General features: G+C 44.2%; 1 protein-coding gene across 7 annotated transcripts in view; it reads left to right on the plus strand.

The window, feature by feature from the left end:
• The window catches only part of LOC147661126 (mitogen-activated protein kinase kinase kinase 7-like), a 193,124-nt gene that overhangs the window by 17,895 nt on the left and 151,529 nt on the right, over window positions 1-23,700 (plus strand). For all 7 annotated transcript variants that reach the window (XM_086951306.1, XM_086951307.1, XM_086951304.1 and 4 more), the window contains exons 3-4: window positions 1,182-1,310; window positions 13,258-13,388. In XM_086951306.1, coding sequence (XP_086807432.1) covers window positions 1,182-1,310; window positions 13,258-13,388 — 260 coding nt within the window. The remainder of the gene's footprint in view (window positions 1-1,181; window positions 1,311-13,257; window positions 13,389-23,700) is intronic.

The following is a 23,700-nucleotide window of genomic DNA, read 5'->3' on the forward strand; positions in this document are numbered from 1 at the left end:
TATTCCTAATCTATGAAACTCCATGAGTTTCATTTAGTGATTCCTATGGGGGTGCAAATCCGCCTATCTCATGAATAGTAAAGAGGTAGGGCTCAATTTGTGACCCTTTAGGAATCGCTAAAATCAAGGGGATTTTGGCCTGCTGGGGTCAGCAGACCACCATGTCCGTGATTGCTTTTAAATAAAGCAATAATTTACTTTTAAATGCAGCCCATATTCCTTAAAGGAAAACGAGTTGCATTTAAAAGGATAAAATAAAAGGTTTTCTTTTCATTTTTTAAGAGCAGGCAATGGTCCATGGGACTGCTGCCTGCTCTTAAAAGTTTTTGCTACCATTCACAAAGGGGAAGGCTCCCTTGGGACCCTCTTCCAATTTCTCATTTGCGTATGGGTTACCATCCGTTTTAATCTGACAATAAACTGCGAATGTTTTGCGACCGGTATTTGGTCGCAAAACATACATACATACTACTGCGATTCTGTATTTGGAAGGGACAGCCTAAATATGCCCCTTCCTAATATCAAATCGCATACCCATTTTGCGATTCGTTAACAGGTTACCAAATCGTAAAATGAAGGTTGGTACATTGGAAAAGTCTTTTTTTGCGTTCGCCAACAAGCTAATTGTGCTAATCGGCCTGCTTGCGAACTCAGAATAACTTCATACATGTGGCTCCTTATCCATTAAAGGGACAGAAGCGGATTTAAAATAAAATCTCTTTTTGAGAAAACGTCCAGGGGAGATGGAATTAGAATGTTTACCAATGTTTGCTCCACCATACACCACCCCCTCCAACCCAAGTACTCACAGAACAGTTCACACTGAGAGAAGTACCACTTTGTAAATCTGTTATTTCTACAACTCTGATCATTGACTGAACAATGGTTTGCAACCGCATTTGTAGTCACAAGCTATTGAAATGTACCTTTTTGACTCATAAATAGTAGGGGACCACTGCTTTTGCGCCCCGTCACAGACTCATATGATTTTGGGAATCTGAGGGTTTGCAGCTCAACAGGTTTTGTACATAAGATACTTTGTGATGCAACATATTTTTGTAACTGAGTAAATTCACTGAGTGCAGTTTTTATAAAATGTGGGTTTTGGTTTTGAACTTTCGTATACAAGTTGCTTCATTTCTTTCTAGTAATCATTTTGATGCTTTTTCTGTTTTATTTAGGCAGCAACTACAGTGAAAAGTGTGACGTGTTTAGCTGGGGAATTATTCTTTGGGAGGTGATAACCCGAAGAAAACCCTTTGATGAGATTGGTGGTCCTGCTTTCCGCATCATGTGGGCTGTGCACAATGGTGGGTGGTTACAGCTTTTCATTGTAAATAAACTTGTTTACATATTACCTCCACTTGCTGTTCTGTGTTTGTTCTTTAATATGTCATGACATTTTCATTTAGTTTACATTGTAAAGATTTGGTATTTTCATAATGTACTTGTAATGAATTGCCTTTTTTTTTGTTTTTCTGTTTCAAGTTGATCATTTAGATTAATGACTTTTATGTTGCTTCTTTTTTCTCAGTTAAATCTGTAAACATCAGTCGTTACTATTGCAAAGTTTAATGAAACTCAGTATATCAATGCCTTCAGGATTAAGGCTGAGTTGGTCTTGCCAGAATGCAAACTCTTAAGCTGTGTATCACCATGTATGTCAGGAGTAACCAAGTTAGTCACTAAGACTTCTTGCCTACTAAATTAGGGGATTTTCTGCAATCAAACAAAAAAAATTAATTTTGAAGTTATAAATTCATAAAATGCATTACATTGTACGCAGTAAAATAATACATAAAAAATGAGTGCACATCAATACGATGGGTGCACAGCAAAACGTTTGTTTTTAAAAATTGTCATCAACATGCGTTAGGATTAAGTAATTCCAGAAGTCAAAAGATAGGCTGTCACTGTGGGTGTTGTAGATTTAAAATGTTTACTCTCGTTTTGCATGTCTGAATGTAATTGTATACACAAAAATCAAGATAAACCATGATTAGCCTGTAATGCTGACCTCACATTTCCTACATTCAGAACTCTCTGTAGCGTTTAATTCTGTTTTGTTATGATATGCTATAATCCGACATAACATGAAAAGTGGCCAGCATTTCAATCAAGCCTTTGAAGTGCCCTTCGTTCATCTTCCTCATATGAGGCTACTTGTGGCATCTCAAGTCTATATGCAGAATAGATGTTTGCAAAAACACAGCACCCAGAATGAGTTGTTTACTCCTGCCCTTCTTTTGGGTCCGGAGTAGGCAAAGGCTATTGTGCTGGATGCAGCTATTTCCTTATCTCTTGTATCAGCCCATTTTTACAATGCCACAGTAACAATTGTTTTGCTACACTTGTTGAATTGTATTACTTGGTCCCAAAGGTGAGAGATTTATTTCCTGTAACTCGGTCATTATGCATCTGCAACTGAATTTTCAAGAATGTGTCCATCCAGCTGAAGTGTGCCCTTATATGTCCTACCCTTTAGTTTTAACTAAGTCTGTAACTGCATTAAAGCATGCTAAGGATTGAATTTTTTCCAGTGCCATTCATAGCAAATTCCTTCAAAGTTAAGAAGGCACTGAAAGTAATTTTCTAAAGAAATTTAAAACTCCTTCAGCTGTCTATCTCTGAGGTTTTACAACAAGAACATCCACAGATTTCTGAGCCTTTGGGTACAAAAATGAATATATTCTCCCTATAAACCTGTAATGCCTACCTGATAGTATGAACACCAAGTTAGCTTCAAATTTCAGAATTGCATGGCTGTACTGGTTCAGTTTATTTCAAGGTTTTGCAATTTGGGGATTTCCTGACAAGATGACTGAATTTCTCGGTATCAGACAATCAAATATATCTACGCTTTTCAAGTGATGGCCATCAATGTTAAGTATTTTAAAGATATTCTTGGTCTTATTACTATAATTTTCAGTTTGGTAACATTCATCTCTAATTCTGAATTCGTTTTTATTTCAAAGATTACTCTGCAGGTCGTTAATAAGTAGGTTAAATGTATAATTCTGGCATTTTTCCTCTGTTTCCAAAGCTTACCTGGGTAGCTGTATTGGCATGACATTGGTCATTCTTTGAGTGGTACACAATTCATGTGTAGCATTTCATATCAAGGTTTTTATTGGAATCTGCTTTAAGGTTGATGTAAAATAGGTAGAGGCTCAACTTCATTTGCTTACTGTATGATCCCCTGTCGGCACCAGAGATTATTATTAAAGGCTGTACCCAGGATTGTAAATATTGAATTTGTTAACAGAATCGAGTTAAAAATTACTAGGGTTCGTGTCAACACTTTTTGTGCAAAAGTATAATTATTGCTGACTTTCAGCTGTTGGGCAATTTTGTGGACAAATCCACTTGGAACGCCTTAAAAAGGAAAGGAGCCCAGGCCACCAGGTCCTTAAAATAACAAGCATTGACAAAGCCATTTGGTTTAGGTTTAGTGTGCCAGCGCAAGTAAACACATGCATTCACAAATGAAGTTTACACGCATTGCATGCACAAATGAGATGTACCATGTTAAAGCCTGCCTTATTTGCTTTGCCAATGCTGGGGGGAAAAGGAAGTTAAAAAGAAAAAAAGCCTTGCTTTTTGTTTAAAATGCATAGTGGAGAAAAAGATCTGTATGTGACAAGCAGCGAGATAGTTACGTTTGCTTTTTATTTGTGATATTATCCTTCGTGCACTCCAGTGGAATAATTTCTTAGAATGTGAAATGAGGCACTAAATAGTCAGTAGCATGAGGTGTGATAGTATATTCCTCTGTGTGGGGCTGTATTCCTGTCTGTATATCTTAATTAATTAATAACGATATTTCTTGCACTATCAAGCCAGACCTAAAAGTGTATTGGGATCCGATCAGGACCAGTGCTTCTGTTCTTCTTTTGTCAAAGACGCGAAAGGTGTTGGGAGGAATGCTTGCAATAAGTCTAAACATTGGCAATAACTTGGGATAGCATTCCAACCCATTGTTCTTCTGCCACCTCAGTTCGGACCCAGCCATATGCAAATCAATCTGTTCATCTTTTGGGCCCTGAGTGCTATTTATATTTCCTCAATGGTAAAATCATATATACTGCTTTCCAGATTTAAGCCAACAAAAGACCTATCTTCATACACTCCTTCCACAATTTACAGTGTTCCGGAAGACACAAGTGTCTTCGTTCTAAGGCTACCTGCACACGTTTACTCCATACCTTTTTAACCTGATTCAGCTTTTAACCCTTATTACTTCTTCCAATTTCTCGGGTCTCCAGTTATCTTAACTAGCCGTGATGAAGGACCACCATGGTACTGTTTCACCTTAATCGTTTTTAGTAATCTTGTGTGTCCTATTCAGCATTCTTTTTCTGTTGTGTACTTCTAACCACTGACTTTTCACCTTGTGAATATCCCCAGACAGTATTCACAGAGACTGCCATTCATCTGAGGCATTCTGGATACGTGCATGTTCAGGATTTTTACAGCATAGCCCCCACGTGACAGTGCTCTTTGGGATGTGACTGTCAGAGCTCCATGTAAGTGCAACCCATGCTGGCTGATATCCGTTCCTTTCTTTCCTCACCTTAGTAAATGGGATCAGGAGTTAGCTCCCAACTTTTTATCGTCAGTTGAGTTTTTCTTCAAAATTCTTCTTTTCCAGTGTGCAGGGGAACATGTTTCATCTTAAAACTACATGGTTTAAACCTTATAGGGAAACAGTTGTCTGTAACCGATCCCTATGAGGTAAGTCTATGATGTTTTGGTTAAGGGCACGACTCCACGTCGTGCAAGGAACATGCCTTTATGAATCCAAAGAAAATCTGGTAATACAAAGCCAAGCTGTATGCTTCAGAACACCAGAAAAGGTTGCAGGAGTCTGGTTTCCACTCAAAGTAAAGGACGTGGACCCTTTCTAATGACTGGTCAAAGTCGCATTGCAAGTCTTCAGGTAAGTCAAAGTAGAAGAGGAAGCACAAGATGGCCAAGCAGGATTCGTCCAAGTCTCGCCACTCTCTTCCAAAGAAGCCGCAAGGACGTTGAAGTTGTTACCAATCTAGCTTCCTGTTCCCCGCCAAGGAGCCAATTCCGAAGCTGATCCCAATGCACTTCGAATTTCTGGAGCCATTCGCAACATCGCTATAGTTTGAGGCTTTCAGAGAAGCCCACCTCTGCCTCTCGGATAGGAGTTCTGAACTTTAGGAACTGCTAGATCCCAGTCATTTTAGTGGCTCTGGATAAGATAGTGTGCTACCCGGAAATTCTAAGCCTGAGCATCTATCCTCTAATCAGGTCTTGTACCTGGGCCTACACAGTCGGCACCTCAATGCTTGAGATTGAGAGGTGACAGTTGACTACATTTGATCTCCCTCCAGAAATAGTGGATTTCTTTTTTAATGTTGGGCATCCTTCTACAAAGTCCGTTCATGCAATGCGCTGGGGCAAGTTTCTGAAATGGTGTTAAAACCAAAATGCAGAACTGTTACAGGCCAAATTGTTGGATTTACTGTTGTTTCTTTCATAAGATCTTGTATTGGGCACTGTTGGTTGCCTTTCATAGATTCCCATAGCTTGTATCATTCCCCGTCGTCGGAATGGGAGCCCGGTAAATAAAAAATACCATAGCAGTAGATACAAAAGAGAAAGAAAAGCCTAGGCCTTACCTCATTTTGTAGCATATCCACCTCTTTTTGTAAAAGAGGCCAAAAACCTGCAATACCCTATCAGGTTAGCCTCACCCCATAGAACCCTCCTGAGACAACCTCAGAGCCTCAGATTTTCTACCGCACGTTGTGCTAAGGGAGTCTCCACTGAGCTCTGCTCAGATTTCTCAACAACTCTTGGATTTCGGCTATATTCTCTTCAGGGTGTCAGATAAAGAAAAGAAAGCTTTATTTAAGGCCTCTGTGCTACTTGCTCTAAAAAGAGGCTTTATGTTGAAGACTAGCATAGGGGTTGTATTTATTGCTTATACCCGGATCACAAAGCCACTGATAGTAAAATCTGCAGGACCTTCTCTACCAAGACCCTGAGAGACAGGGAAGGACGACTTTTGACCTGGTTATAGAAGATGAAGTCACAGAAAGAGGTCATTTCAAGTGACAGCAAAGATTCCTCCTCTGCTACATCTTCACTTTAACTTCAACTGAACCTTTGGCTAAGGCCTCTCAAAAGACCTCTAATAGGTCTAACATGCCCAGTCCAAAAAAACTCCTCACCGAGGTGTAAAGGAGAGGGAGGGACTTTGTTCCTGATGTACTTTCTGCTCAGAAGGCGAGTCATGGGCCTTCTATTGCCTCTCCACCAACTGAAAAGGCGAAACTTTTCAAGAAACCTACAGCTGTACTTCAGGAAGGAAAATCAGAGAAGAAAACCCGTTCGTCGACGACGACATCATCAGGTAGGGCGACGACGGCAGCTAAATTTCACCAGGTGCCGATCTCAGCTCCCTCGATGGTCCCTTCGTCGAGAGCTTTGCTGTCGACTTCGTCGACAATGCAGGTTCCTGTTACAGTGGCGTAGACTAGGTTAACAACCTCAACATCGATAACGATGGGGTTGACGAAGGCGATTTCGACGACGTCACTGACGACGGCTACGATGGTACTAACAGTACCGTCGACAATCTGTCCATCGTCGTCGGCGATCCTTTCTCCCACGACTATGCTTTCTCCGACGACGATTCCTTAGACTCCATGGTGCAAAAAGTCAAAATCTATTAAGACGCCAAATTACACCGGAAATGACATTTCCGTGTAGGGTGACACCATTACCTCCTGCATTACTTTTGGGTGAAGAATACTCAGATGAGGAAGATCGTCCTTATGGGGATGCGTGCAGTCCATCTCAGCTCCAGGTAAAATACCAGGACTCAGATTCTGATGATTACTTAAATCAACGGCAACTCCCTCCTCGGGATAGGCCTCAAGAACAATCACATCAAGGCATGGTGGCCATACCGTCTTCCCTTATGAGTGACTTGCAGATCATGTTGTTGGATTATTGGAGGAGATTTCCATCTCAAGCCTCTGAATCCATACAACCGCCTCCACTGCCACCACCACCGCCACCTCTGTCTACTTCTACGGCTCAACCGCCAGAACCGGAACCTTTGGATGAACAACAGAATATCATCACGGGGCAGGAAGATGATGATGATGATTCCTCAGGTGATGAACGGAATGTAGAAAATGTCCCGAATCCTGATAGGGAATGGGACGAATATATCATTCCAGATCCCGCTTCAACTTTACCGGATCCTGTAGATTCTCCTCCAGCAGACATTGGAGGTTTCCATACTCTTATGGAGAGAGCTTCTAAGAGGGTTGGCCTTCCGATTCCGGTGGTACAATCAAACTGTTTTCTATATGATTTCAAGGAGCCTTATAGGAAATCCATCTTTTCTATCCCCATTATAGAGCATGTATGGAGTGAAGGAATAAAGGTGATGCAGTCTCCAGCTACCGTTATCCCTGTTCTACTGCGACTGGAGAAAAAATATAAGGCTCCAGATGATAGTCCTGCTTGCCTGGTTGGCCAACCGAAGCCGGACTCCGTTATCTTTCAGGCGGCTCAGAGAAAAACAAAGAATCCATCGGCACCCCTTACCACACCACCAGATAAGGAGGGAAGACGCCTTGACAATGTGGGCAAGAGGTTTTCCTCTATGTCCATGCTCCTGGTTCGAGCCTCCAATGAACTTGCAATTTTCGGACGATATGATCCCCAAATGTGGTGCGATTTGTCTCCATTTATGGACCAACTGCCAAACGGTTCCAAGGCCGATGCGAAGAAGAACCTTGAGGAGGGGGGAGCGATCTTCCTCAGAAATTATCGATTGTGCTATGGACATTGCCACAACTCCTTTTTGCGCTTTGGCGTGTTCGGCTGTCCTAAAGCTGCAAGGATTGCTTCGGTCTACCTGGTTTCGACCTGCGGTACAAAATAAAATTTTGGATTTGCCGTTTGATGGAGACATGCTTTTTTGTAAGCACATAGATGATGCTTTACAAGACATCAACAAGGACACAGAAACTGCAAGGTCCTTAGGCACATTACAATATCGCAAAGTGCCTTTCCGAGGGGCGAGAGGGAAGGGTTTTTCTTCCTACAGAGGAGAATACCAACAACGCTACTCCTCCTATTCACAATCTTCGCAATCATACAAGCCCCAGTACTTGCAATGTCAAGGCCAATCGGCGTCTTTCTTTTGCCAACCTTCAAGAGGTCGACATGGTCGTCAGAGGAGAGATTATTCCAAACGCCAATAGCGGCGTCTCGGCTCTGTCTACTGTTCCTTCACCCCCGGTAACATCAGTGGGGGGCAGGATATCAGACTGTCTCCGCAGCTGGAAGATCATAACATCAGATCGGTGAGTGCATAATATCATCCTGTTTGGCCATACATTAGAGTTTCAACACCTCCCACCTTCCAGAGCCCCTCGTGCCACCGAATCAAAACATCTACATTTTCTACGTCTCGAAGCTCATCAACTGCTCATCAAAGGAGCAATAGAGCCAGTACCTCTATCTCAACGAGGAGAAGGGTTCCATTCCAGGTTTTTACTGGTTCGCAAGACGGAGGAGAAATGGCGCCCGATTTTAGACCTGAGGGAGCCCAACACCTATCTCATAAAACTGTTGTTCGGATGGTATCACTTCACGATCTTTTGCGCCTTCTCAATCCAGGAGACTACATGGCGACTCTGGATCTCGAGGACGCATACTTCCACGTTCCGATCCACCCAGCTCACAGACTATTTTTACACTTCACAGCAGCCAAGAGCCACTTTCAATTCAAAGTCCTGCCTTACGGGTTCAGATCTACTCTGCGGATATTCACAAAAGTATTGGCCGCAGTGGCAGCGTTTCTCAGAGGGCAGTCTCTACAGGTTTTTTCCTACCTAGACGATTGGTTGATAAAAGCTCAATCTTCTCAAGCAACTACAAAAGCAGTCAAAATTTGCATTCAACTTTTCAATCATCTGGGTCTTCAACTCAACAAGGACAATTCTGTCCTACTCCCATCCAGATCGGCCAGATTCCTAGGGATCACTATGGATACGAGATGCTGCAAAGCTTTCCCATCGGAGGAAAGACAAAGAAGGCGGATTCTTTCTGCTTGTCAATTGCAAAGAAGACGATCCCTATCGGTTCGTCTATACAAGTCTCTCCTAGGATCGATTTCATCCTGCATACACTTAATTCCTCATTGCAGACTGCATATGAAACCTTTGCCGGAACAGCTGGACATGCAATGTTGCCAATGCGTTCGACGACAAGAGAGAAGCAGCCAATTGGTGGACGATCAAAGACAATATCTCGAAAGATCTCACTTTCAAGATTGCTCCATCTCCCTTGGTTCTGACCACGGACGCCTCGCTGTCTGGCTGGGGAGCTGTTTTGCAAGACCTGCAAGTGAGCGACCATTGGACGCCGAATGGCGTACTCTCCACATCAACCTTCTGGAGCTCAGGGCAATTCGTTTGGTTTTGCAGGCTTTCCTTCAGAGGATACGAAATTCCACTGTGCTGGTCCGTACGGACAACACGATGGCCATGCATTGCGTGAGCAAACAAGGCGGAACAAGATCTCATTCTTTCAAAAGAGGCCCAGGAGATATGGGAATGGGCAATTCTACAAAGAATTTCTTTCTCAGCGGAACATCTCCCAGGTACCCTCAACACGACAGCGGATACATTGAGTCGTCAGAAATCGGTCTGTCACGAGTGGGAACTGAATCCGGACACTCAACTGGGTCTTCACACGGTGGGGCACTCCTTCCATAGACCTATTCGCCACCCCAGACAGGAAATGCCGGTTCAATGCACGCAGGGATCATCATCGAGGCTCGTTGGGGAATGCTCTTTCGATGGCCTGGTCAGGCACATTTGTTTACGCCTTTCCTACAATTCCCCTGATTCCAAGGCTACTCGGGAAACCCAAGTCAGAACCCTGCACAATGCTTTTGATTGCACTGGCGTGGCCCTGCCAATTCTGGTTCACAGAGCTTCTCCTGCTCTCTCAAGATCAGCCGGTTCACCTATGTCCCATTCCATCTCTATTGACAATGTCCCAGGGCCAAGTGTTGCATCCAGATCCGATCTCTTTTCAGTTGACAGCGTGGCTCCTGAGCACCGAGAATTCCAAAGTTTAAATATCCCTTAGGAGTGTAAAGAAATGTTATCTCTAGCTCGCGCACCGAGTGCAAATAAGACCTATCACGCAAAATGGAAATGTTTCTGCTTATGGTGCCACTGAGAGAACCTCCATCCGTTCTCTTCTGCTCCTCATCAGATATTGCCTTACATTCTCTCTCAATATACACCTAGCGGCTATCTCTAGATTCAGACGGACAGCCTCAGGTCCTTCTCTCTGGTCTGCTAGGATTGTCAAACAATTCCTGAAAGGTCTTTTCAGGGTTTTCCCTCCAATTCGGCCTCCGCCTCCAATGTGATAACTCAACTTAGTTCTAGCTCATCTCATGAGACCACCGTTTGAGCCTATTCACAGAGCGGATCTAAAGTTTCTATCATGGAAGGTGGCCCTCCTTTTAGCCTTGACGTCCGCTAGGAGGGTTGGGGAACTGCAAGCTCTCACCATTATGGAACCCTTGTTACAGTTCAAAAACGACACTCTAATTCTAAGAACAAATCTGAAATTTATTCCAAAGGTCCCTTCGGATTTCCATTTGAATGAGCCTGTCGTTCTGAAATCTTTTTTTCCCTCGACTTACGTCTCCAGCAGGAAGGTCTCTGCATTCCTTGGATGTCCAGAGATGTCTGAAATGTTATCTTGAAAGCACAAAGGATTTCAGGAAGTCTTCACAACTCTTTGTTGCTTATAGTGCTCCTAGAAAAGGGTTTCCCCTTTCAAAACGAGGAATCTCACGTTGGATTTCAAGTGCAATTCACTATTGTCACCAAGCGGCAGGTAAGCCGCTAGAAAGACATGTACGAGCTCTCTCCACGAGATCAGTTTCATCTTCTGCTGCTCCCTTCGCCGGAGTTCCTATCAATGACATTTGTAGGGCATCTACATGGAGCAGTGCCCACACGTTCACAAAGCATTATTGCTTGGACTCTTCCACAAGGAGTGGGGTGGCAGTCGGACAAGCAGTCCTGAGGAATCTCTTCCAATGAGCGGTGAGCTTTCCCTTCTATCCCTCGTTCCTATTATTGCACATTTTGTATCTGATAATGTTTACTGACTACTGTTTCAATGTCAAGTTACTTCCTATGAAAGTATGGATACTGAGGTATTTCGATATTCATGTGACAAAATGTGCTTTTATTGCTTACTACTAGCTACTGATACAAGCTATGGGCATCTATGGAAGTTCCAATACTGGGGCAAGAAAACAAGTTACTTACCTGTAACTTTGGTTGCCCAGTATTTGTAACTTTCATTGATTCCCATGCGCCCACCCTCCTCCCCTGGGAAAGCTCAGCCTTCAGCAGATGTGGTTACTGTTACACAACAGCTACGAAAATCTGAGGCTCAGAGGTTCTCTCAGGAGGGTTCTATGGGGTGAGGCTAATCTGATTGGTTTTTGCAGGTTTTTGGTTTCTTTTACAAAAAGAGGTGGATATGCTACAAAATGAGGTGAGGCCTAGGCCTTTCTTTCTCGTTTGTATCTACTGCTGTGATATTTTTTATTTACAGAGGCTCCCATTCCGACGACTGGGTATGATACAAGCTATGGAAATCTATGAAAGTTACCAATACTGGGGAACCAAAGTTACAGGTAAGTTAACTTGTTTTCTTATTTGTTGGCCCTTTGGACCGTTTTCTATTTACCAGACCAGTTCTTGTTTAAATCATCTGTTGTGATAAGATTTCTTAAAGGCCTACCTCGTATGTTTCCTCTGAAACCTTTCGTAATGCCAAAAGTGATCTTATTTTGGTCCTCACGTTTCTCATGTACACCACCTTTGAGCCAGAACTCAGCTGCTCATTATGTCCCCTGACTATGAAGACTGTTTTTCTCATTGTTTTAGCATCAATGCCTTGCTGTCAGTCTAGCCACCTTACACCACAGTTTTTCAGGACAAACTGGGGCTGAGGACTAGATTGGCCTTTTTGCTGGAGGTTGTGACTCATTTTCATGTCAGACAATCCATCACTCTTCCGCTGTTGTTTGCTCCACCTTTCCCCTCAAAAGAGGAGGAGAGACCTCAGTTGGACTGCAAAAGAGTATTACGTTTTTACATCAATCACCAGAGAGTGGATCGTAATCTGTATTAAAAACAGCTACGCATTGTCTGAGAAGCAGCCTCAATCGGTCTGAGGGCTGATTCCACCAGAGTAAAGACTTTGACCACTGCAGTTGCACGTAGAGTGCTATGTCTAGTTATCTGTCGGGCTGCAGCATGGATATATTGAACACGTTTATGGAGCACTACTGCCTCAACAGCCAAGTTCAGCTGGGAGACCACAGACCCTCCATCTTTGGAGGTACTACTTTGGTATCTATTCACAAGGTGAGGAATCTGCGGTTAGGAGTATCCATCAGAAGAACACATTATTTACCTTTGGTAGCTTTCTTTCTGGTGGATACTATAAATGCAGATTCCTCACGGTCCTCCCGCCTTCTGTTTCTGTGGGATGGTCTTTTTCTCCACCTAGAAAGGTCCCAAATTAGAGATCTGAATTCTGGTACAACTGATTGATTGTTTGGCTCTGCATCTGAAGGCGCAGACAGTGTCAAGAAAGAACCTGATGTGAATGTGCAGAGTGGCACTTATCTGATTGTGACTGTGACTGCCGGAGCAGAACGAGGTTGATACAGAGCCACAATTCCTAACCTAGTGTCTCACTGGGACTATGCTGTGAAAATCTTCCAGATCCAGTCTAACGCCTGGTGAGATGAGCCACAAGGTTAGGAATTTGCCTAATTTTGCCAGTGTTTGAATGTAACACAGTTATAATGATCTCCACTGATCTTAGATGGCTTGAGTGTATCTTGTCAGGACTTTAGAAACAGGTTGAGGTTGGTAATGGAAATGGAAAGATTAATAGCAGTAGCTTATTGTAGCCAGTTTCAAGTTGAAAGAGAAAGTACATAAATAAGTGTAAGACTGGACTGTATCGTCTAAAATGATATTTCAGTGAGATTATCCTTTGCTTGAAAAGTACATTAGTCATTAAGATTTCTGAGCAAGGATTGTTTTTTGTAACTCCCTTTTTTATTTTTCAAATGTCAGGAAAATCTTAATTTTCTCTGAGAAGTACACATCTCTTAGCTTGTGTTTTGTGCTTTAATTGTAGGTACTCGACCGCCATTGATCAAAAATTTACCTAAGCCTATTGAAAGCTTAATGACACGTTGCTGGTCAAAAGATCCACCTCAGCGGCCTTCAATGGAGGAAATAGTGAAAATAATGACACACCTAATGCGGGTAGGTAGATATGTGAGCAGGTAATGAAACTGAAGTTAGTAGCACTGGCATTTTGTTGTAGCACCCAAAATGATATCTTTGTTTAGTGATTATGACAATTTAGAGCCTCTTAATTCCTTATACCCCTACCACCAACAATTATTCTACTTTGTGCTTCTCACCTTTGGTTTCCAACAGACGTTGATGACTGAAACCTGCCTCCTTCTCTGTACTTTGATAGAAAAAGGTTGATTTGCCTTACTTAATACCAGTGATGGGGATATTTATTATTTATATAACATTAGCTTTGTGTCACTCAACAACACATAATGTTTTCTTGTGCAGAAGACTTATGTCACAGTTCTCCTGACCAACCATGTGCAGGTGCGTACTGCCTTTCCTTGGTAACTCTGTCTGGTATGTCACAACTAGGCTCAACCATCCTCCCTAACTGTATGTGGACTGTGCAGGAGAGTGTTTGGATACATGTGATCAGGGTATAGTGTTTGGGTCTCCTACCTTCAGATATATATATCCTCCCGGTATGTCGATTGCTCCCTAGTGTTTAGTGGTAATCCGGGTTGCTGCCCCCAGTCTCCCTGCATTTCCAGCTGCACGTTTCTCAGGTTCCAACCACACCTCTAATTCATTGTGAAACTATGTGCTGGTGTCTAGCTTGAAACATCTTGTAAGAAGGCAGAGGTAGAGACTTTTTGTCACACCTAGAGTCTGGGTGATGCAGGTTTCTACAGGTACGTCTGTGACCTGTCCAAAGCAATGCCTACATAAAGGAAAGACCGAAAGGAGAGGCCAAGACTACACACTTTTCAGAAAAGAGACATTGCCTGCCCATCTCCTTCTTTCTGTGCTTGTGCATCATGAGATCTCTCTTTCAGGAATACATGCTGTTTATAATTCCACCATTTAATTGTTGGGTCCAGAAGTGTTGGGGTACAAAACTTGTTCCTACTTTGGTGGCTATCAACCGTAATTCTACAATGCCCCATTGCATGACCACCATTTTTTTGGGGGCGGTTTAATTTCTTTTATTGATTTCAGAGAAAGAAAACAAAGTACAAAAACAGTGCATTGCAATATAGCGGCCATGAAAGTGTGTAAATGGCAGATTGAAGTAGCCCCTGTACATAAAATGCATATGCCCTGCCAGGGCTACCAAGCCCCACGGATGATCTTGGAACATGTCGTCATAACGATGCATGGATCTGGATAAAGAGCTTCCATGAACCCAGGCTAAAAAACAAAACAAATAAAACCAACAAACCCCTTCCCCCTCTGGCTCCCTACCCCCCCCCCCCACCAGTGTGCTGATTCAATTGAGTTAGATGGAGAGTAATTATAGGGTGCTCACTGTACCTCTGTCTCAGGCTCTGCGGTGGCATGATATGCCTCAGTTAGGCGAAGGTATCTTGGACATGTGATTTCATTGAATTCCTGGGATAGGAGTGCTAACAGTGGTTGCCAGGTCTTATGGAATGTGGCTGTAGTCTGCGTGCGTGTGGCTTGGATACGTTCCATCCCCAGTGTGTACCAAAGTTTGTGCAACCAGCCCGTGTGCGTGGGCCGCGTGTTGGACCCCCAGAGGGACAGAATATATTAGGAGGCTGCCTGAATCGCCAAACCCATTTGCCGCCCTCTAATGGCTTTCAGTGGGAAAGTGAGCATGTTCGGGAGCCCCAGAATGCTGTAGGCTGGGAACCATGGGATTTCAGTGTCAAGGGATATGTCTATGTCATTGAGGACCGACGTCCATTAGGCTTTAACCTCTATGCAGTCCCATAGGAGATGCGTCCGAGTGCCCTGCTCACCACACCCCCTCCAGCAGGTCGGGCTCCGAGATGGGTTGCATCTATGTAGTCTAGCTGGGGTTAAGTACCAATGTGTGGCCGGTACAGAGCAGGAATATCGTCGTAAAAATATCGACTAACCTAAATATCGCTGCAAAAATATCTACAGGAAGAAATATTGATGACAAAAATATTGTCTGACCAGAATATCGACAGACAAGTAAGTAATATTGTTAACATTAATATAGTTGTAATAAATATCGTTTACAAAAACATAGTTTACAATAATATCGTTTTTTAAATAATTATAAGTAATGTAGTGTTTTTAATGAATATTTGTAGTCAAAGTAGTATTTTTAGAAAGTATATTATTATTTAATAATGTATTTTCAGTTGAATTTAGTATTAATAGTTCCGTAGCGGGTTGTGGGTTTATAGGGGAGTAGGGTGGGAAGTAATTTAAATATAATGAAATAATACATTATTTAATGTTTTAAATGAATATAAATAGTGTAATAAATAATAGTTAATTAATTTCAATTAGTTAATTGAATAATAATTATGTAATTAATTATGTTAATTTTTTTGTGAAAATGTTTTTGGGTAAAGGGGTATTTTTAGGGTTCAGGGTCAGTTTTCAGTTTTTGGGTAAAGGGGTATTTTTAGGGTTCAGGGTCAGTTTTCAGTTTTTGGGTAAAGGGGTATTTTTAGGGTTCAGGGTCAGTTTTCAGTTTTTGGGTAAAGGGGTATTTTTAGGGTTCAGGGTTAGTTTTCAGTTTTTGGGTAAAGGGGTATTTTTAGGGTTCAGGGTCAGTGTGCAGTTTTTGGGTAAAGGGGTATTTTTAGGGTTCAGGGACAGTTTTCAGTTTCTGGGTAAAGGGGTATTTTTTGGGTTCAGGGTCAGTTTTCAGTTTTTGGGTAAAGGGGTATTTTTAGGGTTCAGGGTCAGTTTTGGGTTGTTGGGTAAAGGGGTATTTTAATTATATGTATGTATTATTGTTGTTATATAAAGTAATGTGCAAAATCAATTTATATGTCCACATTTATTAAGTTTATAATTAAAAAGTGTAGCAAATTTTTTTGAAATAGCTAAAAAATAAAAGTAATGTAATGTATTTTGTTAATAGTACTTATATTTATTTATTATTTAATGTAATTTTAATTATTTTAAAAAGTCGATATTTTTTACATCTATATTAATTACAACGATATTTTGGAGTCGATATTTATGTACTTACCTGTTTAAGTATAGGGTGTCGATATTTTTGTAAACGATATTTTTACAACGATATTTATGTCAGCTATATTTTTGTAATCGATATTTTAACACCCTAAAATAATTAAAATTACATTCACAGCTGTCTCTCTACCCGACTTGTTCCGAGCCGTGTGGTTGGCCCTATAGTAAATTTACTGCCACTCCCGGGTCGTAAGCTTTCTTCCCAATTCCCCTTTCAAGCGCCTCTGGCCGGCTGAGCGATGTAACTCAGAGGAAGGAAAAAGCATCTTATAGAGATCTGTAATCAAACCCCTGTCCGATTCCTTTGTAACAAGCCACTTTTCAAAGCCCGTCATCCTCCCAGCGAAGGGACAAATCTTGGGCTGCGTAAGCCAGTGCCGGAGTTGGAAATATTGGTAGAGCAGTGGCGATCTGATGTCATAGGATTGTGACAGGAAAAAAATGAAATGAAGCCTTCTAAGTCAGAGATGCCCTGCTGATCTGCATGTGGAGCCTCGCCATTGCGAAAACATGTGGGGGTCAGTACCCGGAGGGAAGTCTGACGGTCTAATAAAGGAATCAGCGGAGACTGGAATGACGTGAGTTCCCGCTTAGCGGCCACCGAGTCCCAAACCCCTAATAGTGTGCGTGTTATGGGTGATTTCTGTAGGTAGCGTGGTCTGTGAGTGCGTCGGAGGAATGGTTTTTTCCATAGGGAGGTATGGGCCATAGCCCTGTCTTGGAAGAGCCACCTCTTCTCTGATTCAGGTCTGTACCATTCCACCAAGTATCGCAGCTGTGTCGCCTGAAAGTATTGATGCAGGTGGGGAATCCCTAGGCCCCCCTTTGTCCATCCCCCGGAAAGCTAGCTGTCTATTCATACGCGGTCGCTTCCCTGCCCAGATAAAGTGCTGAATCGCCTCAGCTGGGGGTAATACTGGGATAGTCTGAAAGATATATAATTTCTTGGGGAGTGCTGACATTTTCACCGCCGCAATCCTCCCTAGCAGTGACAGAGGTTGTTGCCGCCATCGTCTGAGATCACTATGGAGCTGCTGAGTGACTTTGGTATAGTTTAGGGCCACCGTTTGGTCCGTAGATGGCGTGAGGGTGATACCCAGGTAGGGAAGCTCTTTCTGGACTAGTAATCCCCCTCCATATGCGGGTGATCCCTGTTGCCTGTGGGCATTTTTACCAAGGGGTAGTAGCATTGACTTCCCCCTGTTCATCTTGATACCTGACACTGCCAAAAGTCTCCACCTCCTGCAGAAAGGCCGGCACTGAGCGGATAGGATCGTCGAACGCCGCCAGGATGTCATCAGCATAGAGGCCGATTGGGTTTGGCTTCCCGCCGACGTTTATGCCGTGTTATCGCGAACCCTTTGTGCTAGCGGCTCGATGTAGCGCGCGAATAAGAGGGGTGAGAGTGGGCACCCCTGTCTGGTGCCCCGTTGGATTTCGAAGGGGCATGAGCTCAGTTCATTGATAAGGATCCGCGCCTGTGGGTGGTGGTAGCAGCTTGCCACCCACGCCCGAAAGCGTTCCCCAACCCCAAAGTGGAACAAAACCTTTTCGAGAAAGCCCAAGTCAACTCGGTCGACCGCCTTCTCGGCGTCGATGGCCAGGAGAACGGAGTCTGATTGTTGGAAGTGGGCTTTGTTACTTAAGTGTAGGATGCGCTTGGTATTAACACTACATTGTCTGCCGCGGATGAAGCCCGACTGGTCTGGCTCTATAATCCCCGGGAGACCAGGGCTGAGCCTTGAGGCTAGTATTCCCTTGAAAAGTTTGAAGTCGAGATTATATCGGGAGATTGGTCGGTTGGCGGAGCACTGGGACTGATCCTTGCACAGCTTAGGCAGCACTATGATGTCCGCTTTCAGCATGTCTGATGGAATGGAGCTGGGCCCCTGGAATGAGTTGAAGAGTTTGGTAAGGACCGGAGCGAGTATCGGGCAAAAGAGTTTGTAGAAGCAGGAGGAGAAACCATCCGGACCCAGTGATTTCAGGGGCTTGAAGCGGGAGATGGCGCTAAGCACCTCCTCGATTCTAATGGGCGCATCTAAGGATCCTGCGCTCGCTGAGTTCAGTGCTGTGACGGCTGCGCCGTGCAGGTAGGCGTCGGCCCCGCCTTCTGGCGCGGGATTGGCCCTGTAGAGAGAAGCATAGAAGTCCCTGAAAGCACCCGCTATTTGTGCCTCGTCGTAGATCTCCTCCCCTTCTTTGTTGCGTAAGGTCAATATTTTTGAGCGCTGGACTTTAGCCCGGAGCACACTCTCAAGGAGGCGTCCCGTTTTGTCCCCCCCCCCCCACATAGTATGTGTGACTTAGTCTAAGAGCTCGTACTTGGCCTGGTCCGTGTCCAAGCTTGCCAGTTGAGCCCTGGCAACTTTCAACTGTTTCCAAATTCTTGGAGCTCCTGTACTGCTGTGCACTCGTTCCAATTCACCCACCCTGGTCGTTAGGCATTCTCGTTTGGCCTTGCGGTCTTTGACCTCTGCTGCCGAAATGGCTATCGATTCGCCCCTCGCCACAGCTTTTAACGCCCCCCACACAGCCGCCTCTGGCGTGTCTGGCCAGTCATTAAGCTCGAGATAATCAGTGATGCGTTTACAGAGTTGGTGAACTATCTCCTTACGCTGCAGGAGGGGTTCCCTCAACCTCCCCCGACCTGGTGGTCTCTTGGTGTGCGGGACTCTGAGTGTTATTTCCACAGCTTCATGATCAGAGATGGCAGCTGGAATGATGTCCACATCACCTACCCGGGTCTCCAACGCAGAGGAGCTTACGAAGTGGTCTAATCTGGCGTACGTGTGATGCACGTGGGAATAAAAAGTGTAGTGTGAGGTATCTGGGTGTTTGATGCGCCACATGTCCCTCAGCCCTCTCTGTGCTAGCCATTCCTTCCCTGTCGCCGAAATGGCACCTGCGCTGCCAAAGCGGTGACCCGACCTGACTTTCTCCTGATCCATCACCAGGTTAAGGTCCCCCCGCAGAAGTAGGAAGGGGTCGGGTGAGCGTAGGGACTCCGACAGGGCATTCTTGATTAAAGGTTCCTGACCCGTGTTCGGGGCATAGAGGGATCCTACCGTCAGTCATGCCTCCCACTGTGATACTGTGAGCCAGAAGCTTGTCTTTGATCTCCCCAACCTTGTCTCCCACCTGGCTTTGAAAGTGTTTGGAAATCAGAATCACAACCCCCGCCTTCTTATCGGGTGTGGAAGAGAAAAACTGTTGGGGGAACGCATGGGATCTCCTCCTGAGCCAATCCTTGGTGAGTAAGTGCGTTTCTTGGAGTAAGCAAATCGCGGCCCCTGAGTTTTCCAAGTATGACAAGACAGTGCGCCGCTTAATTGGGTTATTGAGCCTTTTCGCATTCAGTGTAAGGATTTTCAACTCTGCTACAGACATCGCGCTACAGGGGGGTACTCTTTGCTCAGCCTGTTCACCTCCTGTCGCACTGTACCCTGCACATGGGCCTCCGCCCCTATCGGCACACTGATTCCCACCCGCCCACCCCTGCCCCGCAGCACGCCCAGCTCGCGCCCCCCAACCCAACCATATGACCTCCCCCTCCCTAACAACCCCCAAGCCACTTGAACTCGTCCCCCAACTCCCATCAAGAGGTAAGTACCCAAGTCCTCCCTTGCCACCCCCCGCCCTAACCCCAAAGAAAACTCCCCCACTTGGTGGACCACCATTTTTTTATATTTTTTTTGCCATTGAGTTTGGTGAAACACTGCTGGAGCTTTTGCTTAAGTTGTCTAAGGTTTGTCATGAAGTCTCTAGGGACATTTAATTTCAGTGCTCGTCACTGGCTCAAGGCTTTAAGGGATAATTTTGGTGAGTTGTAGGGGTCGACGTGATCGGAGGATGACAGTTCGTAAAGGTGGGAGCCATAATGCCATTTTGAAGTAGGAGTTCTCTCACCAATTTCTGCCACAACTGCCGTAGGAAGTTCACCCTTATCTGCAAGCCTCCAGTTTGTTTTGCCTGCAGAGGACACATTTGTCCGAGGATCATTACTCCTGCTCACTTTTCAAACCCAAGACTCTAATTCACAGAGGCAAGGTTTGACGTGCCCAGTGGGAGGCAGCAGATAAAACAGAACTCTCTCAGCTAGAGAGGCAGAAGGGTAACAATCAGTTGATGGAAGAGATGGGTTTTTCTAAAGAACATGACATTGGGGCTGAAGAGGCTCGAAAAGCGAAGACCTCGAGGAAATTCTGTTGGAGGTTTTTCGACTAAAAAGACTCTAAACTTGCAGTGTCCCAAAGCAAAAAAAACATAAGTCGTTAGGATACTAGGCATCCAAGTTGCTCCTTAAGACGTTGAGGCCAAAGTCTTTTAGCAACAAAATAAAACAGCATAAAATTGAGCCCTCGACGCTGAAGAAATACAGTTGAAAGAGCTCAAGATCTCCCCCAGTCTTACTAGTTCCAATAAAAGAGCGGCTGATGAGGATCTGCCAAAAAGCATCTTCGTGGCTTCCGAGGAGCATAAAGCTCAAAAGGGGAAGTAAGGAACAGCTCCCTTGAAAGAAAATTTCCACACAGACAAACAGGCTTCCGACATCATCTACTTCAAGAGGGAGAAAAGTGCACTACAGAACTACTAATCCGACAGAAAAGAGCATTTCAGAAATCTATATAGCAGCACAAAGCCACTGGGGAAGAAGCCTAGACAAGAGTAGCCAAGGCCTCAAAACACGACAAAAAGACGAAGTAGGTATCTACTTGAGTGTTGAAGAAATGGTTTGCACACACCAGGACACAGAGGAAGTTTTGGTTTGAGGCAAATGAAGATGAGAAGACACTATGCAGAGACATAGAAGCAGGTTCCTCTCAAGAATGGATTGACGCTTATTCTTCTTAACTTCACCTCCTGATGACCGCTCTGTCCTGGGGTACCACAAAAAGGGGTTTGGTGTTGAAATGAAAGTGGAAAAGTAAGATGCTGCTTTCTCCTAGCGATTCTGAGCCCTGCATACAAGATTAGCCTAACCGTGCTTCTGCTCACCAGTATCCTGCAGCCTGAAAGGGAGGTTTTCAGTAAATCAGCATCCTCCAGGGATGTTGCTCCTTAAATTGAGAAAGATATAAGGAATTCTCACCACACATTAAATGCATACTAGCTCATGTGGCGATTGACTCCCTCACAGTAAAAGAGCCATGCTGCCTGCTTCCATGGGACCCCCCTCTCCAGACCGTGAAAGTAAGAAACTGGACATGGTGGTGGTGGTGGTGGGGGGGACAGTAGGTGGTGGCTAAGAAGATGCTAAGTACAGAAGTTACCTAATGGCATATTGCCTAATCCAATGCCGTCCTAAATATGTATGCCCATCAACACTGGGAGGATGTGGAAGACCTTCTATGCTACCTCCCTGACAAATAACAGAAAAGGGTAAAAATGGGTCTAGGAGAAGGCAAAAATATCACCAGTTTGTGTTTAAAGTCACCTTTAGATTCTACTTGTACAGCTCGCAGATAGATAGCAACAGGTACTGTGCAAAGGAGACATGCATTGATACGTATCTCCGGATTTAAGCCTGTGTTACTGGCATATATAGTGGATTTGGCCTTTATGGGCAGCCGCCTTTTCGATCTACAGGTAGACCAATCACTGGGATATATAAAAAAAGACCAGAGAAACAGCAAAGGCTATAGGGGCCCTCACATTAAGAAAGGAGAAAGCTCAGACATGAGAGGACCAGGAAAAGCACATTAAACCCCACAAACACAGGGAAAAGACACTGGGACGTCTTTTCAGCACAAATCCCAATGGCAGCCAACTCAGCGACCCAAAGCTTTTTTTTCTTGCCGAGGAGAAATCCGAGGCTACACCTCCTGGAGGAGCAGCCTCCCTGTTCTCAAAGTTACTAATAGATTCCTCAGCACACATAACCACCGGCAGGGCGTAAAGTACTTCTTAGGCACATGGAAGGCCATTACATTAGACACAAGGGTGCCAAACATTATACAACATCATTATTGAATAGAAGTTCTGAAAACGCCACCTAAAATACCACCAAAACAACAAAGATACAAAAAGGATTTCAAACAGTTGCTCCTGTTGGAAGTACTAGAGCTGCTACAAAAATAGGCAATATAGAGAGTACCCAAGAGAAAATTAACACAGTGATTAACTCCGTTTTTTGGAATTCAAAGGAAGACTAATTTGCAGCCAAAACTGCACCTCTGTTTTGTCAACCAGTTTGTCAGAAGCTAGAGGTTTGAGATGACAATATTGCATGAGGTTTGTTGGAAGAGAATGATTACCTGGCAACCATAAATCAAAAGGATGCCTTCTTCCACATGTGATGAGAGGGGTGAATTGTCGGTGCTGAGTGTTTAACAAAATCTTGGCAGTGGTAGTAGACTTGCTCAGAAGATCATTAATTAATGTGTATCCTAACCTAGACAAATGTCTGGTAAAGACAAGCAACTCCAATCAATGCAAAGCAATCTTAACTAAGGTGGTGAGTTTACTACACCAACTGGAGTTTACAGTGAATTGGAAAACTTCTTACCTCAACTCCAGAGAAGAGAAAGATGTTCCTGAGCACATATCCAACATAGTCTATATCCAAGAGAGCAATTGCTAGAAACATACAGTTGATAAAACATACGTTTCAGGGTTAAAAACCAGGTTGAGCTGAGCAAACGAATGCTTCCCACAAATGTGAAGTAGAACAGAGTCTAGTAGACAAAATATGTATACAATAGGGAACCTATTCGATGTACCTATTTGCAGCAGCAGAAAACACAAAATGCCAGACCTTCACATGCAGGCATTATCTTCAACTAGGCAATGCCCTGTCAGTAATCTGGTGTGCTTTCACCCATTATCGCTCATTCCAATAGTTTTGAAAGTTCAAGACATCCGCCATGATACCAGTGTTCTCAACTTAAAAAGCCAAACTTTCAACATATACACAAACCTTCACTTAAGTGGTGGAGTGGTGTGGCTCACTGGTTAGAGGCGGCAGACCCGGAAGCAGAGAACGGCCCGGGACCAGGGTTCAATTCCCGCCGTGGCAGGGTCGTGGACCAGGGTCAGCGGACTCAATTATTCTCGCCTCGGTGCCTACCATAACCAGGGATCACACTCGGCAACTCTGGGCATTAGCTTGCCTCAGCTCTACAACTGCCCCCCACATTCGCCGGGGATGCCTGGTTTCACCTTGGAGATACCCAGTAGGGACCATCTCACAGGGATAGCCAGGACGGGTTCCCCAGCGGTCTACAGCGCCACAACGCCTCAGGGCAGCAGTGCGCTTTACAAGACACATACAAGTATCTCACATTGA

Source organism: Lissotriton vulgaris, unplaced genomic scaffold (genome assembly GCF_964263255.1).
Source record: "Lissotriton vulgaris unplaced genomic scaffold, aLisVul1.2 SCAFFOLD_2192, whole genome shotgun sequence".
NCBI lineage: Eukaryota > Metazoa > Chordata > Amphibia > Caudata > Salamandridae > Lissotriton > Lissotriton vulgaris.